The sequence below is a fragment of the Asparagus officinalis genome, chromosome 5 (genome assembly GCF_001876935.1).
Source record: "Asparagus officinalis chromosome 5, Aspof.V1, whole genome shotgun sequence".
NCBI classification, from domain to species: domain Eukaryota; kingdom Viridiplantae; phylum Streptophyta; class Magnoliopsida; order Asparagales; family Asparagaceae; genus Asparagus; species Asparagus officinalis.
Genome location: NC_033798.1, coordinates 3025398 through 3044831, shown reverse-complemented (window position 1 = coordinate 3044831; position 19434 = coordinate 3025398). Strand labels below are relative to the sequence as shown.

At 35.2% G+C, this 19434-nt stretch overlaps 2 protein-coding genes across 3 annotated transcripts in view; both read right to left on the bottom strand.

Annotated features, from left to right (window-relative positions):
- The window catches only part of LOC109840347 (NHL repeat-containing protein 2), a 41505-nt gene extending 26515 nt beyond the window's left edge, over nt 1-14990 (bottom strand). For both annotated transcript variants that reach the window (XM_020408952.1, XM_020408953.1), the window contains exons 1-15: nt 14937-14990; nt 14751-14845; nt 14323-14422; nt 13001-13059; nt 12234-12361; nt 11800-11932; nt 10561-10648; nt 9661-9739; nt 9083-9143; nt 8915-8990; nt 7453-7563; nt 4194-4289; nt 2330-2452; nt 1672-1869; nt 1390-1494 (exon numbers count right to left, since the gene is read on the bottom strand). In XM_020408952.1, coding sequence (XP_020264541.1) covers nt 1390-1494; nt 1672-1869; nt 2330-2452; nt 4194-4289; nt 7453-7563; nt 8915-8990; nt 9083-9143; nt 9661-9739; nt 10561-10648; nt 11800-11932; nt 12234-12361; nt 13001-13059; nt 14323-14422; nt 14751-14845; nt 14937-14942 — 1458 coding nt within the window. In that variant the 5' untranslated portion in view covers nt 14943-14990. The remainder of the gene's footprint in view (nt 1-1389; nt 1495-1671; nt 1870-2329; nt 2453-4193; nt 4290-7452; nt 7564-8914; nt 8991-9082; nt 9144-9660; nt 9740-10560; nt 10649-11799; nt 11933-12233; nt 12362-13000; nt 13060-14322; nt 14423-14750; nt 14846-14936) is intronic.
- On the bottom strand, nt 14946-15582 carry LOC109839950 (the record flags this gene model as incomplete). The annotated part of the gene is made up of 4 exons (XM_020408423.1): nt 15510-15582; nt 15300-15400; nt 15151-15207; nt 14946-15059 (listed from the first exon to the last, which is right to left on the bottom strand). Coding segments are annotated over exons 1-4 (321 nt in total), but the record flags the coding sequence as incomplete, so codon positions are not given.

The window sequence follows — 19434 nt, the reverse complement described above, 5'->3', positions numbered from 1 at the left end:
GTTAATTTTTCTAGATTATACTATGTGTGTGGGCCTACCTTGTAATAGTATCATGTCCCAAGTTCTAGATGTAAGACTGACGAGGCGATACCTACATGCTCGTCACACGTTCCCATTGGGCCATGACAAAGCTTGAATCAAATATTGAGCTCCACTTGGCTTAAAGAAGACATAACTATGACAAGAAAGGACTAACAACAATAAGTTGACATATAACTAATGCATAAACTCTTACATATTAATTGTAGTTTTCCGGATGAGGTATGCGGTAAGATGTATAGTTAAAAATAATGGGTCCTCCACATGCCATCTAGTTGATTAGTACCTTTGACATGTATTAAAATATAAAATTATATCCCTTAACCCTCACCACAATTTTGGAGTGACTTTGACATGGTATCAGAGCAACCCAGGTTCAAATCCCATCAGCTACGAATTTAAAACGGATTTTGTAAAAAAAAAATTTGACAATGTCATGTGAGTCCATGTTTCTGTCCACAAAAGGGCGATCAACCTAGGGGGGGCATGTTAGAATATAAAAATATAACCCTCAATCATCACTACAACTTCGGGGTTTTGACGTGTAATAATTGGGGGCTTTAAGATGGTAACAAAGCAATCCAGATAATTTGATATCAAAGCAACCATGGTTCAAATCCCACCATGCACGAATTTAAAGCGGATTTTCCAAAAACTGACACCACCGCATGAGCCTGGGTTTTCGGCCCATAAAAGCGGGCTCAAAACCATGGTTTTAAATATCGGACGGCAATCCGATATTATCGCCGAGTTATCAGGTTTGGGAGCTTTCCGCTAGAATAAGTAAGAATTTTAATCGGTTATCGTTTTTTTGGGTTTATCGGCGAGTTATCGGCGATAAAGATACTTATCGGCCGATAAGGGAGGCTCTAAATATCGGCTTTATCGGGCCAAATTTTGAGTTCAATTTTCGGGTAATGGGCAGTTATTTAGTGAGTTGTTAAACCCGACCTGACTTGTTTTCTACAATTGGTTAGTGATTCTAAACATGATTATTTATACTTTGGTATGTTTATATTTCATTAAGTATGGTTAGATTACATTTTTGGTTATTATATTATATATACTCCATCTAGTATATCACTCCGATAAATACTACTTATCCCTGATATATCCCCAATTTCCGCTATCCGATAAGGATTTTGACCGTCCGATAAATCCCTGATAACCGATATTTAAAACCTTGCTCAAAACTGCAAGGAATTTAATAACCCTCAACCCTCCCCACAACTTTGGAATTTTGGTGTAATGGTTAGAGACTTAACAATAGGATATAACTAATTACGGAAATCATAACACGATAATAGATGCCTTAAATTAAGAAAGATATATTTCGGATATGTTCCTTACTTGAGGGCGATTAAAAGAAGCATCATCAAAGTTGCCATCAGCTAAACCCTCTTCTCCATTACTCCCAACTTGAACTATAAAATTTCCATCCAGATTTGCGACCACCTATTTTCAGAAAGATGGAGTTAACAGGTGAAAACAACGCTCAGAGACACAGATGATCCAAAGTAGAACTTAAGGAATATAGTTATAATGGCTTTGTAAGCTGGTCCTTTTACATGAGGAACAGCTTTCTAAGCGAATGAGTGCAAATGTTTCCATTTAAGTTTAAAAGAACCTCACAATGCGATTGTGATTACTGTCTGAAATAAACAGTCTATCATTTAGCACATCAATCGCAAGCTTCCCCGGGAATTTTAATGGAAAGGACAGCAAGCGACGATCATTATCCTTTTCTAGCGCCAAAGGAATACGAGCATTGTCCAATATTTTCTTCTCCCCGTAAAATTGAAGAGCTGCATCTATCAAATCATCAAGATCCTGCAAAGGAACAAGGTATGCCAATCCATGTAAAAGCAACAATTGAGTTTTTATACAGAAGTGCTGTTACATAAATTCAAAGAAGAAAACAAAATGAAAAAGACATGATATTGCTCATGAGTGTCAAATTCAGTTCATAAATCAGTAGTGAACAAGCCCTTTAATGATAGCATGCCAAGTGCAAAGGTACCCTCCAACATGTAATTTCACCATCAAAATTGGTGAATGGTGAGGGGCATAGTCCATACATCTGACCCTCTGCCGAGCCCTCAATGGTACATGGTATGCTCCTTCTCTTATAAATGTATAGAGTGACAGTTGCGAAATCATAAACCAATTTTGAATTTCACGAGCTAATAAGAAGAAAGCAAACTATAATTATTGTTTTCAATGTTTGTAAGCAATGATACATTACCAACAATAATATTCAAGTAGATAAACCTCTGGAGAAAATTTATACCTTGCGATGACCTTCACCTGCTACTTGAGCTATGAGCTTTCCATTGGGACCAACAACAACAAAAGTAGGCCAAGAATTCACTCCTAGTTCTCTCCATAAATACATATCACTGTCATTAACAACCTAGCATAACACCCAAATATAAACATCTGAAGGATTGAAGTACGATCCAAATATAAACAGATGAAAGTATTTATGATTATTTTACTGAAGAATCCGGTTTTGTAATAAAGATCAGGTAATTTTGTAATAAGAGAAACTTGCCTCCTGCTCTAACTTCCAACGCATGCTCTCATTTTGCTAAAATACCATTCAGCGAAAAGGATGAACCAAAAACACATAAATGTTTGTGCCGTATGCATCCATTTGGGTCTTTTCAAACTTCTATTGTGAAGCATACGATACACATCTAGGAAGTGTATGACAAGTGTTTTAAATTAAAACTTGTATTATATAATTGAGTACATGTCTTAATAAATGCATGCATATATTCAAGGTGTATATCTGATAAGGCTATGGTACGCGTTGGGTACTGGTATAGCTTTATGATAAAAGTACCACGAAAATAGACAAAAATCATGGGTTATAGCTCATGAAATTGAGAATTTTGAAGTACCCAATTAATTGTAATTGAGTCAAAATGGATGAAAATGGACAAAAATTATGGGTTATAGCCCATGAAAATTGGGAACGTTGAAGTAAGCAAAATAAATGTCATTGGGTCGAAATGAACTTCCTATTAGGAAAGAATCCAATCATACTTGAATTGAACAACATTCCTAATAATTAGGCTATGAAGTAGATGTTCCAATCAATAAATAATCTAGATAAATAATCTAGATGAACTAAAAACTTATCTTTTATAGATAAGGCTACAAAAAAATTCTACTGAAAATCAAACTTGTAATACTAAAAGAATTCTCCGTCATTCTTCTTTAGCTATAGCCTATAGTAATTTTTCCTATGCATATTTTGTTTGCGTTGTTTCAAATGAAAGTCACTACATAAAATTGCCCCTATTAAAAAAATCGACCTCAAATTTAAAATTGAAAGATCATGAAGAACTTTGTATCACTATTATGAACTTAAAGTTTGATTACAACTTCGATTTTGTTGAAGACCGCCCTTCATTAAAAAGATATGAAGATTGGAACAATGCCAAAGTTCACGACAGTGGATCTCTTTGAACCCGATACCAATTGGCAGGATATGAAAAACACCGGGAAAGAAGAAAGAAAAAAAAATAAGGCGTTTTAACTTTACGTCTGGACCTATGTTACATTGGTACTTCTATCATGAAGCCATTCCTGTATCAACAGTAACGTGCCCATACCGGAAACCAACACTCCTTTACAATCTCTGATGTATCTATAAAAAATTTCATCTCACAGATTTTTACCCAAAACGTAAGTTTAAGGACTAGCTCTTTCTTGCAAATCCCTCGCATAATAGCAGCCCATCTCAAAAGATGAAAATGTCTGTTACATGTCTATTCAACAGATGCAGAATGCAACATGCCTACATTTCAGCCTATAAATGAGTGAGGGATTTCAATTATTCAATACTCCCATAAACAGGCATAGAGTAATATAAAAAATTGGACTTGGCGATACTATGAATAAGGCATACATTTAGAAAGTATACTTTAACACTCTTTATACCACTATATTAGAAGTGGCAAACCTACCATCATTCAACTCTACTAATTCCACTTGACATTACAAAACTGAAAATTGATAGAATTAACGGTGGAAGAGATGTATATCCAACTTTTCAGGTATTAACATAAACTCCCTAGTCCAATTCAGAAAGTATATGATGCCATCTTCCAGTGGTGACATATAACTTGGTTTCAAGGGCTTACTGGGTGTGTTATATTGTAGCGCAAGACAGCGTTGCGAATGGCTTCAAGATCTTTTTCATTATCAAATTTTGCGGAATGTACCCCAATAACTGTGAACTGCATAAGATCCAAATTATACAAGTTATACGAACATAGAAATAAGCTTCAAGGATTTTTTAACTTTTGACATTATAACTAACAATAACAATGTACTATGAAAATTGAAGTGTCAATTACAAGTTAATGCTTATATAGAAAATTTTAAAAGTGTCAATAGCAAGTTAATGCTTATATAGAATACTTTCTTTGAAGCAATTTATGAAAAGAAAGTCTACTAAACCATGGGAATACCGCAATAAGGCTTAGTGGTGTAATTTCATAAACGCTCGCTGATGTTCAGATTTTCCTCAGGAATGACATAGGCAAAGTAATCCGGAGTCCGCTCAAGAAAACAAAAGGAAGGAGAACTTTTAAACTTGAAATGACAGGCAATCAAAAGGAATTGATAGTAATCACTTGATTATGCTATAAAACACAGTATTTATGGTGTCCATAATGTCAATCTCTCCTATTAGTGAGGGAATGTATAAAGTTGGCTTTATATATTTCAAGTTTAGCAAATTCACCCTATGCTATAGGTTTTTTTGTGAGTCCCTCCGAATTTATAGACTTGATAGTTTACATCTAAATCTTTGACTTTTCTCCTATTTTGAGTTGGTAATATCTGTTCAAATTTTTTTAAGACGCACTTTAACTGGATCTACCTTAAGAACAATTGTAACTCTTGGTTCTTGTAGGATCCTTCTTAAATCACCAATTTGTTCATAGTGTCAGTAGAAGCATATTCTTAAACTTACATTCGGAGCGCTCCATGGCTCAATAGTGAACTTCTGTAGCCACGCCTTTAAATACTCCTCATGCTCTAAGGGCAACTAGTGAGTTTGAACCAGTCATACTATGTATAAGCACCTAGTGTTTGAGCCCAGGTCTCCAATATGTGCTCTAGAGAGAATAGAACATGCAAGGTCATCGAACTTACTCATATAGTCTTGTACATACCATATCATCTAACGCAAAATAGATGACTAGTTTTTAAAAGTCAAGCCTCTATATGTCGTGAGAAGATACAGTGCTCAAGTGATGTCAACCTTGGGATGATAACCTTTCTTCAACTCATCTTGGTCATTACCGAATTTCTGACCTAGACTACCATAATCTTAATTCTAATGCCCCAATTTAGTCCCAAATCAGGAAGGCATGAAACAATTGACAGGTTTATAATGTAAGTTGTGGGCGCCAAATGCAACATTGGCTATAAAATTTTGGCATTAATTTGAGCCAAATAATATTTTCACTCCATGGGTCCCATGACATACACCACACCAACGGGTTCAGGGCCCGGAACGTGAGAAATTGTATCAGAGCAGTTAGTCAGCCAAAAGTGTGGCACTATGTAGCATTGGCCCTCATCCTCCACCACCGCTTGCGCACACTGCCCAAGCACAGGCTGCAGTACAGCAGCCTGTGGAAGAGCAGGCCGGTCTACTCGCTGCTAATAGACAGGCTGCAGCACCGCAGCCTGTCGGGGTGTTTTAAGCAGTTCTGAATCCTATTTAGGTAGGGTTAACTGAGGTTAAACATAGGAGTTTTGAGAAATCCGTGTTGCACATGAATTTGACTATAAAAAGGGTCTTATTTTCAGATATATGGGGGAAGGGGAGAGAATATGTCTAGAGAGAGAATTGATTGATCAAATTGCTCAGAAGTTCTCTATCTTTTGAGAGAGAGAGAGTCTGAGAGATCATTGATCTCGTCTAGTGATTTGTAATCTCCCTTCTAATGTAGTAAAGCTTATATGTTACTGCCAAAAGACGTAGGACTTACTCCGAACCACGTATATCCTTGTGTTTGTGCTTGTGATCTTTTCTGTGATTTTATTTTGGTTATTGCTTTGTGATCTTGATTTCAGCCACCGCTGTTTTTCTGCAACACACTAAATGTTGTGCAAGACTAAGTGTTACACCATGTGACACTGTGCGAGCCACCTGTAAAACCCATAAAAGCTACCTCTAAGATCCACATCATCTGGCGGTGATAATTGGACAAACCAATTAGTCATGTTGCGACGTGGACGTCGCGTATTCAAGGTGGGTCGCGTATTCAAGGTGGGGCGATTGTAATGCCCCAATTTAGTCCCATGTTAGGAAGGCATGAAATAATTGAAGGGTTTATAATGTAAGGTGTGGAAGTCAAGTGCAACATTGGCTAGCCAATTTTGCTGATGGTTTGAGCCAAACAATGTGTTGCACTCAATGGTTCCCACGACTTACACTGCGCTGGGAAGCCCAAGGCGTGACATCAATTGTTCCTAAGTGCTATGATCCTCTTGACAAGGATGAGCTATGTTGTGTGTCTCTATGACCTCTAGACATGTCTTACAAATGGTACTTAATGATCTTGAATAATCTTAAGAGACTCTAATATATCAGCTCTTGAATAGTCTTAAACAACTCTAACATCTTACAAATATGTGTTAAAATCCATGTTTGTTCTAAACTTATTATCACTGTGAGTACTATGTTGCACGCAAAGATGACCTAGCACAACCACTAATACCAAATATGGCATTGTACTGGATTGCAGGGATCAAAATGTGAATGCAAAAATCAATCAATAACACTGATGCAAGAAAAATACTATTTTATCCTAATGGTCAGAGTTAAACATAGATGAAAGAAGTCTATATGCATGAGAAGTAACTAACCAACCAATGATGCAACATATAGAGATGATTAATGTTGTTAAGATATGTAATCACAGACTCAAGAGACTCAAACTCAAATAGCAATGTGAACAACAGAACTAAGTCCTAAGCCAAGGAACATAAAAAGAAATAGTATTCGCAAATAATCATTAAGAGGCAAATTTCTTAGTTGAATCTGAGGTGTATGAGTCATCACACGCCAATCAAACACTTTCCAATCTAATTTGAGAATCGAATGAAAATTGAATTTCTGATAATATAAATGTTTCAGGTCTTACATCCAGAGGCTTTCAGACTGTCGTCCTAAGTCTATGATTAATCCAATAAACAACTGAGCTGGTGGTACAATTCTTATCTTAGATTCAAAACTTTCTTCATCTAAAGGTAGATAGATCCAAGAAAAAAATACAATAAGATATGGAAGTTACCAGTACAACGAACCAGTATAACGAGAAAGAAACTAAACAATAAGGAGGTTCATATGAAAGTTTCTGAAATAGAAGATATGGAAGTTACCGGCTTATCAGCATATTTCTTTTCAAGGAATTCGAGATCTGGCAAGACATGCATACAGTTTATACAGCAATATGTCCAAAAATCTAGCAAGACCACCTTCCCTTTCAAATTCTGCAGCACATTGAAAGCTTAAAACTGCATATCAACCATTAACAAATTACTAAAAAAATATAAATGATATTAAAATAAATATAGTAACTACTGATAGAAATGTAGAGGATAAGAAAGCTTGAAGAAGAGGAATATTACTATATTAGCATTTAAGAGAGCTTTGTATCCCATGCCCACAGTAGAGTGGTCATCAAGTTAGTGAACAAATCCAATCTCAGGTGAGTGACTCCTTATGCAAGCCCTTTAACTAGAGGGTCCTCTTATGGCACTTTTGTGGTCTCACTTTTTTCTGCTTCACAAATGCATGCCTACATAACTGAAAGGGCTCATATTGAGTGGACAACTTCCAAGTCAAGAAGGAAGCAATTTCTAGATGGCAGCTGATATAGTCTATATAGAAGGTCTTATGGCAGTTTGAGCTCCATACCTCCAGTATCGGGAATGCCCAAGGAAACTCGGACCTGTTTGGTTGAGGCAATTTTGTACCAACACTAGGAACCATAGCAGATGTTACACAGGTCAAAGATGGCTATCATAGTGGTTTTTGGGTTTTAATGTAATCAGCATTTGAGCCTTAGTTTACTTGAATATCTAGATTGAAACCCTAAAGCCAAAGTAGATGAAGTAAAATCCAACCTAGGGTTTTTGAGCTCTGAGCACTGATCCAAATATGAAAGAAAGGATGAAGATCTTCATTGCAAAATGATGGTTAGGAGCCCTGCATCTTTTTCCCTTTTCTGACTAATGTTGATCTGACTACAATATATCTATACAATATTTGGTTTATGTCTTGAGCAATCCAGTTTTGATTTGTAATGGAATGATTGTCAAACCATTTCCAAATGTTTGTTTTCAGAGAATTCAGTGCTGACATGTGACTATATCAGTTATAATGGAATTTCTAAAGAAATAATGAGGACAAAATGGCTTTGTTTTAATATATTAAATAAGAAGGCTCTCTACACGAATCTAATCTCTCGTTATAAAGATTACCCACCATCTGCTATGAACACCCATGACTGCTATAGGACCGGCCAGAAGCTGCCTGGAAAACTAGGAAGATAAGGAAGTTACTGGATAGATGTGACATATATGTATCTTAAAAAAGTATCAAATAGTGCCATTTACGATAGGAGCATCATAATTCATGTGAAAGAAATAATGACAATGATAATAGAACTCAGAAAGGTAACACCATTCTCATGCTACCTGAAATATGACTATAAATCACTAAACATCATGCTAGAAACAGGTTAAAGTACCAGTTACTTAAGAACAAAATGCAGTATATTGGTTTGTATCAGTGCACCAAAAAATAGCAAATGGCAATGGTTATAAAATCATAAACTACCTTATGGAACTGAAGTGGTGCAGTGTTCAGCCAATCAAGCTGAGCAGGAAACTCAGGCACATCTGAAGCAGAACCCCTGAAGAAGGCAGATTAATACTTCATGGTAAAGATGGAAAATCCAATAAAATATAAAGCCTCGTCAAAATGCGAAGGTTTAAATATATCCACCTGTCCTCTAGATCAGCTAGATAACTTTTGAGTTGCTGTACTCTTGACGAACCAGGTTGTCCTAAAAAGTTAACAAGCAGTAAAACCATATGCTGATGGCCAAAATAGATGAAAATAGAATAGGGAGGGATCATATATCGTCATAGTTTGTCCAGAATAAAAAAAAAACAAATTATGATCAGTATCAAAACCTTTCCCCATTAAAAAAGGGAATGTCTGCAGAGCAGACTCCTTGGGCTAAAATGAAAAATATCTGATAACTGAGCATCAAACTATTTGCAATCCTCTGAGTTGGTATCTAGATTCTGGCTATGAGCAAGAGTAGCTGCTAATGATGAAATTCAACTATCGACAGTAACTGTAAAATAGAGTGTGAGCCGAGAAAAAATCATCCACATTCTTCTAATGGGATGTCAACCTGATAGCGCATCTTTGACTTGATGCCAACTTCAAGACTAACGCAATAAAATGGAAAAGAACGTGAAAGACCTCAGAGAAAACAGATTCAGGTGGCATTTCTCTTTTAAATGAAAAGTTACAAGACTTCAATATATATGATCAATTAAAAAACAAATTACCTTCCTTCTGACTGAACATCAAACTTTTACCCCCAGAGAACAGATTAAAGACACCTTTCACAGATGCATACTGCATTGCCTGCAAAACTGACAATTTTAAGGTTTATACATGTATTACACTTTAGATGTTTATCACATGTAAATAAACAGTAAAGAGTATGCCTTTATGTTATGCATATACATATTATATATGTAAGCAATACATAAATGTACTGACTGCTACTTTCATCTTAGGTTTGCGGTAAAAAATAAAGAAACTACTGGAGCAACTGGCATCATTCTGTTTGATAATTTTTTTGAGAAGTTGTATTTCCACTTAGTAGTCTTTTTTTCTGTTCTTGTGCGTTACAAGTATTAAAATCACAATAATGGGGAACCTGTACATTGGCAACTATATCGAACACAAGATCTAAAGCAGGCAGTTAATCAGTATTTTCATGATGAAAAAGATATCAAGTTAAAAGAAGCTTGAGAATCAAACCAGAAAATAGGTAACTATTGTCCACTCCTTTCAGCGTGGAGCACACATTAAATTTATTCATTTTCAATAAAAACTAAAGAATCATAGGCAAAAGATCGTATACTTAAAACAACAGTATGCTTTCATTATTCAGTTTAGGTTTTAAGATACTGTTTATGCCTTCCAAATGGAGAAAGAGAAATGGAGACAACCAGAAATTCCCAGCCCATATCTTAAGTTATCAACTTAAAGAAGTTTGAGAATTAAATAAACTGGAAAGTAAGGTACTGTTATCCACTCCTTTCAGCCTTTGAATAGACATTAAATTTATTCATTTTCAATCCAAACTAAAGAATCATAAGCGAAAGACTGTGAATCTTATACTGAAAACAGCAGTATGTTTTCATTACTGTCTTTAGGTTTCAAGATATTGTTTATACCTTCCAATTAGAGACAGCGAAAAAGAGACAAGAAATAGAAATTCCCAGGCTTCCATATCTTAAGATATCTCTCCGAGAACCCAGCAACCTGTCAATAATTAAACCTAAAACCTTTATACCAAATCACAAGTAAATACTGGAAGGTATAGCATCAGATGGTAATCCGAAATAAAAATTGTTAAAGTGGTTAGTATGGCACCACATGTCAACACTGGAAGGACCGACGAACCTATTGAAAGAAAAACTGACTTTTTCAAGTGAAAATTCAAGTCATACAAGGTGCATAAATATTGTCAGGGTAGTGAGGATCTAGAGAAGTTAGAGAACTTTATTTCAGTCTCGCATTGGAAAATTATCCAAATATATCCTATTTGCTTTCCTCATAATAAAATGTAACTCTATCTCTTTGAGATCAAGTGAAATTCCCACCATGCTATCAGAGTGTATTATGATTTCTTAGCAAAAAAACTAATTCTATTTCCCACATTCCCAGGACACCAAGGCCCAGCCCCTCCTCACTCATTCAACGAAAGCCCGACCCCAACCCTCCTTTCTCTCGTCCAAAGAACCGAAAAACAATACACCAAACCAAGTATATGGGCTTCCATAGCAAAAGAACCTATAACAATAAGATCTCCAAAACCGCAGACGCAGCTACCTTCTCTCTCCTTCCAAGTCCTCTAGATTCCACTCAACCCAGCACCGAGCTCCCCCACCCCAATATTATAATATATATTAATATATAATATATATATATATATATAGTATAAGTATAATTATAATATATATATATATTATATTTGACCTCCCTCACTGTTGCCTCAACCCTCCCTTGAGAAATCATTTTCATCAGAAACTTAATCACAATACAATTGTGATCTTACAAGTGTGCATCATGAATGTTAAAACATAACATAGAAACACTAAAATGGGTATATCATGTGTGATGTTCGCTCCAACTTGAGGATATTGTGCAACGAGTTATAGTGTAAACAATCTCTGCGGTCTATCGTTAAGAAAGAATATGTTCTACGTATGCCAATGAAATTCTGCCACACCACTGGCAACATGCACAAATTGATCGGCAATAATGAGAGTTTTAAATATATTTTTAAGTTGTAGACAACAAACAGGACCAGGTGCTCACTATATTTATAGGACCAAGATGATAATATTTGTGAGAACAACAGATGGCAAGCTCAATGAAACTATTAACTTTCACGGTAGAGTTGTTCTTACCTTCTAAAGAACTGGACTTCCTCGGGACTGGACTTCATATACTGAACACCTTCAATGCTTACTTTTTTATTCAGTGCTTCTGAAGAAGTAGGCTCTCGGAAGTTAATATCCGGAAGATTTTGCATCATCTTATCTGCAAGAACCTGTTTATATTAGAATTCAACAGAAAATATTGAAAATGAATTCTCATCCATTATGATCAAAATATCATGACTGAATAACTACATCTACAACCTATTCAGAACCCAAAAATCTTATTATCTTAAAAAGTAGAACAATCAAACTTTTCAATGTAATTAAGAAAACTTATCTGATAATCTGTTACAATAAATGGCACAACTATTTTTCTAAAGTATGAACCAGCTGCAGGTACCCACCATGCTACATAGACTGATGGATAACAAAATACAATGATTAACTTCTGAACTACATACTATAAGCATCAGGATGTCCACCGTCAAGAATGTCATTGATTGAAATATCTCTAATATTTTTTCTGATGAGAGAAGGACCAGCTTGCAGCATTTTCTCCTCAGATAGTGTAGTAGTCACAGCAATAGATCTGCATGTAGCAAAAAAATTAATTAATTCTGCTATCATTGAGTGGTGAGACAAAACCTCTAAACAGTACATCCAACATTATTGAGACGTTACATAATTCTAAATCTAGACATTAGAAATTATGAAATGCTCTATATATACTCAAGCACCATCGGATAGGAGAATGGAACCAACTTTAATTAACGACTGAAAGGAGGATTTAACAAAATATGAATGCAACATTAATTGGTAAGGTTGTGTTATCTATTCCTACATGACTTGTGCTATCCAACCAACTCATATTTTCTGAGACCAGTCAAATAAAAGACATAAAAAAAAAAGTCAGGTTACGCAGATCTAACTACAAGAGTCAACATAGTACATGGATTATTGTATATTAAATATTGAAGCTATGAAATTCAACAATGACTTGTAGAACATCAAATGGATTCAACTCGATGCAATTCTGATGTTAACATCGACATTTGTTAATTTTGGGGAAAAAACCTTCCCCTTCCTTTATCTCCTCCTTTGCTTACCCTACACTGCCAGCCTTCAAAGTTGCTATCTTGTAATACCATAACTGTCACTTTTGGGTGGCAATTGTGAAGAAAGTAAGGGATTCATGAATAATAAATAGTAATTATGATACCATGCATACCTCATTTGTGCAGCTTTGGCCGCCTGAACTCCAGCAAGAGCATCTTCAATCACTAGGCACTGGATAATTTTGAGGTTAGAAATCTGAAACTTGATTATGGTAGAAACCACTTGGTTGGGTAACTCTTTAAATTCTTTAAAATGAGAGTAGAATTCATCATGTTGCTAATTCACTGAAATATCAATGTGCTGAACGTAACACTGTGGTTAAGAGGCTAAATGTTGAATCACATCTATAAGAAAACAAATTTCTAAGTACAAATTAGAACTCATTGCCAAGTAACTTCTAGATATAGCACCAGATTAAAAAAGAAACTTAAACCGTAAGCATCTACTCATCACCATATACAGCTTCTACAAAAAAAAATCTTCATAATGGTTGCAGTATGCAGTTAAGAGGATAGATGAATTGTGGTGTACGTAAAAAAGCCGAATTAAAATTAAGTTAGCTAATCACCTAGTCATTTATTGTTTTACAAAAGCAACTGCTAGAGATGCTCAAAGAAACTCCTCAGTGATAACTGAAAGGGGGAAGGGTTAAAATTTTCAATTACTACAAGAAGCCGGATTGAAATACAAATTAGCTGATCACCTGGTCATTTATCAGTTTACCACAGCATCAGCTAAAAATGCTCAATGAAACTTCACAGTAATAACTGAAAGCGAGCAGGGTTAAAATTTTCAATTAATAAAAGAAGCCGAATAGGATCTTCCCAAGAAATAAAGACGACACTGAATAGGATATGAAAGTAGTCAAATTTAATCAGAGAACATGGACCTCACAAAGATGAATGGAGAAAATATTTGCCAGTACCTCCATTGAAAGGATTACAAGAAGAAGGATGACAAAATTTTAACCAAAAAATGTAGAAGTTCAAGTCCAAATAGGTGCTTTCCGATAATAGTTATTATGTGTGAATAGCAGGGGGGAAATATCTTTTGAAAGTGTCGACCTATGTGATACAGATCTGGCAAGGTACTCTAATCTAATCTTGATAAGGTGAGGATTATAGAATTCTACAGGACCGCGCTTAAAAATGTTGTGAATAAAAGTGAAGCCATAAAACTTGTAGAAAAAAGAATAAATGAAGAATTCTTTTGCAAGAAAAACTAAAAACAAAAAACAAAAGGGACAAGATAAATAAATGCAAAGGTAGGAGAATAGCATAACAAATAAAGTAATGGTGAAAAGTATAAAAAAATTTAAGAAACATTTTACACTAAGCATAGCATCTTCACAAACTCTGCAATTTCTTTTAGCATATGGGGAAGAAGAAGAAGAAAAACATGCTAACATCCAACTTCTTTGATGCATCCATATACCTCGCTAGGATGTACATCCAACTTCTTTGATGCAGCTAAAAAAATATCTGGAGCAGGTTTTAGGTTCTCAAACGCATCCGCAGAAACAATCGCATCAAATCTGGTGTTCAAAATAGGCAGAAAACAATTAATGAACACATGGACATTGGCAGATCAAGAAAGCGTCAGATATGCTTGCCCTTTTAGTAGATAGAATAATTGATAAGAGAAGGATATAGAAAACCGTAGGCAAGAAATATTCCGATTCACCATGCTAATTTGTAATGCAACATGGGGATGCTTGCATTAAAAATTAAATGTGTCGTAATAATGAATTAACGATTTCCCTAAAGTTAAAGAGGTTGGGCTAAAATAAATAGAACATATAAAGGTAATGCGTTTGAGACGGGCAAACCAACTACAAACGACAATATTTGTAAGGGGCTTACATAGAGACGGGCAAGCCAGCAGCCGCCAAATTCGCATCCACTTTGATACGATCAGCACTAGATGCAACAGCCACCTTAAGCCCGCGATTCTTACACTGATTCAAAACCATACACAATAAACCTAGTGCTTCGCCATTGAGCTAAACGTACCCATAACGCGCGAAAAAAAAAAAGTAACACGCTTACCTGCATGATAAGCTCAAGCGCCCCCGGGAATCCAATTCCAGAATCAGGTTTCGCCAAATTCGCATCCACTTTGATACGATCAGCACTAGATGCAACAGCCACCTTAAGCCCGCGATTCTTACACTGATTCAAAACCATACACAATAAACCTAGTGCTTCGCCATTGAGCTAAACGTACCCATAACGCGCGAAAAAAAAAAAGTAACACGCTTACCTGCATGATAAGCTCAAGCGCCCCCGGGAATCCAATTCCAGAATCAGGTTTCGCATACTAAAACCAAGCAATAAACCCCGACTCAGACTCGAACTACTTGCAAGTACGTTAAGAGCAAATGTAATCGTGTAACTAGCGGCTCGTCTCACCTTGTCGAGGTATATCTCGAAAAACCTTTTCTTCGCCTTCTCCGGATCGAACCCCGTCACGCCTTTAACTGATGCCACTCCTCCCAAAAAATTCGCCTCGCCTACTCCATCGATTTACACCCGTTATTTTGAAAAAAATTAAAATTAAAATTCCCGAAATCATCCAAGCTGCCCTGTCTCATCAAGAATCAAGGATTCAGAGAACGTTACCGGTCCCCATGAACGGCACGAAATCCTCAGCGGTAGCTGAGACCCCCATCTCGGCGAACACGTCGACGGCCGCCAGCGGCAAACGACGTCGACTGGAGAAAGGCTAGGGCTAGGGTCCTAGGGTTGTTCGTCTGAAGGGCGTCGAAGAGGGAGGAGATCGGAGGAGACTGGATCGAACGGCGAGGCATTCGGGGAGGGTTGAAAACTGGTAGGGGCGTCAGCTGAACGGCATCGGTTTTCGGTCGAGGACTGTGAGACCGCTTTAGACGAGATGTTGTGTTATATGGGAGGCAAGGCGGAGCGAGTTTTGAGATGGTAAATGACGGATTTGCCCTTGACGGATGGGATGACACGTGGGCAGCCTTTTGCCAGAGGAAACGAGCCTTATCCAGATGATCTTAACCTGGGGGCCCATTAACGTAGGAAGCCCAAATTGATGGGCCAGAAGCGGAAATGGAGAAACCTCATCCTTCATGCGCCCGTAAAGAGAAAATTCAAGAAATAATGCAAACATATTAAATAGAAACTTTCAGAAAATTCAATCAAGAGTATACAAAAGTGCAAGTAAGGATATATATAAGTCCTCCTTAAATTAGTCCTAGAAGATAAACATTACTATGTTCAAATTAAATAAATTTTGTTAACCTTACCTGCTTTGCCCCAGTCTACCCTCGTGGTTAAAATGTGCTCTCTCTTCCAAGCGTGAGCGTACAATGCTCCGCAGGAACTAGATCTTCTTCCTCTAGAATAAATTGAGAAATAAACGGTAGCGGTTTTTTTACAAATAAAAAGGAGCAATTTTGAGGCTCCTCAAAAGTATTCAAGATAAAAGCATAGAGATTATCAGGAAATTCCTCTTTAATGCTGAGACTGTATCAGAAAATCCTCTTTAAATTGAAATCTCGTCAATAAACTCCACAATAACCATCACTTTTAAAGGGGGGTTCATGATAAAATTTCAAAGTTAAATGCGGGTTTTCTGATATCAACTTAAGCTAAAAGGAGACTTTATGGTATTTTCAAAGTTATGGGGGTTATAAATGTGAGGGATTTATATGAATTATGTGAGTAATCATGTATATGAATTATGTGAGTAATCATGTACGAGAGATGATAGCTCAGTTTTATGAGCTTGTTTGTTATCTCGAGTATGCCTGAGTAACTGTTTTTACATATGTTACACCCCTAGAAAATGCTAAATATTAATATCCACAGAGCAATTGCCACATGTCTTACACTATACCTAATACATCTAATTCTTCACCTGACTTGACCCGTTGTACAGCCGACATCTCGCATAGCTGAGTCAAAAAGGCGGTACTATGCGGCCAACCCTTCGATCAGCTATACAAGCCACCCGACTCGACCTACTGTTCTGCCGACATCTCGCATATCCCAATCAAAAGGCGATACTTGTCGTCCAACCTGACCAGTCGCTCTTACGAATGACCCCCACTTGGCCCGTTGTATCAGCTGTTAGCAGGTATAGTCGACCATCAGCTAGACGACTAAAATAACGGTAGTTTTTCTCAAACCCCGTGCCGACCGTTGCTTGTCCTTGCATTAACTACTCTGACAAAGTCATCATTTCTCTAGCTTCTATAGCTTTTATGACTCATCGGACCCAGTCAGCACCGAGCACCTGCTATCATTCCCATAATAAATGACCAGGTGACTCACATCCCTCAACAGCTGACACGTAGCACATATCTGCCGACTCGACTGCTTAGCTAGACTTTGCCCAAGTTACCTCATTGCCTCTCAGATCCACTATAAAAAGGAGAGGAGCTGCATGAGATAACTCTCTCTGAACTTTTTGCGACAACTAATAGCTAGATCTATATTTCCCCACTCAAGGTCATCTACTGACTTGATCGTCGGAGGAACAACCGGAGAACCTAACTCCGACCTCTTACAGGTTCTTTCTTGTGCAGGGAAGAACAGAAAACCCCAGAGTCATATAACAGAAGAAGTTAGAGGACCTTAATCACTTCAAAAACCTGCAAATTGTTCATTGTTTGATAGCTAACATCAACAACATATAATGTTCAAATAGTAAAATCAAATTCATGTTCATTGACCAAGAAAAAGTGACATAATTTTTTAGGTTTTAAAGTTAAGAAAGGCGCAACTTTAGAGTACCAAATTGAAATAAGTGAAATAACTCTTCAAAGGAAAATTTCAAGAACCCATGGGATTTGAGGGACCAAATTGCGAGATCCCTTAGGATTTGAGCCCTTATGAGCAATTTTAAAGATTTGATGGACTAATATAGAATTATTTAAGAACTAAGGGACTAATTTGGTAAAATGAAATGCGACCTTTTAACTTAAAAGTTTTCCCTCATAAAAATTAAACTTTTATGTAGTTTATAACAAATAATATATTTCAAAAAAATTATAATCTTAATCTCAATTAGTTAAAAACATGGAATCTCACATAAAAAAGATATTTCTTCAATTTGAAAATTGAAAGCCCTTTTGTCTCATGGTCTTGTCTTCACATGTGGTGTTTCATGTCCTCCTTTTTTAGGTGAAATAACCTTTATGTCCTCAATGAGACGATAGAATGGAGGAATTGTCATTCATTCCCTGAGTCCGTTTGACCGCACTTGGGGGGTTATTGGTTAAGACAAATTGGGGCTAAGTGGAAAAATTATTCTAATAGAACAATTTTACCCTTTTAGGATATTTTGAGTGGGGTAAAGTGAGATAATGGGATAATTTGAGCCTTTGATTTGACAATTCATGTGAGATAATTAATGATGTGGCACCTTATTAAAATATAATTTTATCTATTAATTACTTCTAAATTAACTTATCCAATTGGTTTAGTATATTATTTAGTATATTATTATAATATAAAAATTATTTTACTTTATATTAAAATATAATATATTAGACTATACTTACAAATTTCTATTATTAATTATTATATTGTATTATATTATATTATATTAGCATGCTATACGATATATAATAATTAATATAATATAATATCAATATATTTAATATAACATCTTAATAATATAATATATAATATTTAATATAATACATTATTTTATTTATACAAAAATATAATATGTTATATTATAATTACTAATTAACATTATATTAGTATGCTACATTATATAATAATTGATATAATATATGATTTATAAATTTATTATATAATAATATATTATATAATAATATATGTTATTAAAATATTATATAATATTATAATAAATATGTTATACTATAATTACTAATTAATATTATATAATAATATATTACATAATATTATTAATATATTTTATTAAAATATTAATATATGTTATTATATAATATTATTAATATATGTTAGTATAATATAATATGATAAATACGTTATACTATAATTACTATTATATAATATTATTAATATATGTTATTAAATTATGTTATTAAAATATTAATATATGTTACTAAAATATTATATAATATTATAATAAATACGTTATACTATAATTACTAATTAATATTATATAATAATATATTACATAATATTATTAATATATGTTATTAAAATATTATATATATGTTATTAAAATATTAATATATGTTATTACATAATATTATTAACATATGTTTATTACAATACTAGTTAGATTGCACGTGGTTAAAATTTTTATTTCAATTTTTTAACTTTTGTAGAGATTGATTTGATAAAAAATTATTGAATTTAAATCATGTAGCAAACATATAGATAGATGGTAAACATTTATGGATCAAGTGGGGGATAATAGAGAGTTTGCATCCCTTACAATAGAATAAACTCAATCTCTGTCCACTCTCATTTGGTTCCTCTGAGAAAAATCTAGGATTCGATTCATACATCAAATTATCACTGGTTGATACATATCGCTCATCTATAATTTGTCTTCGTCTCACATTAGGTGTAGTTT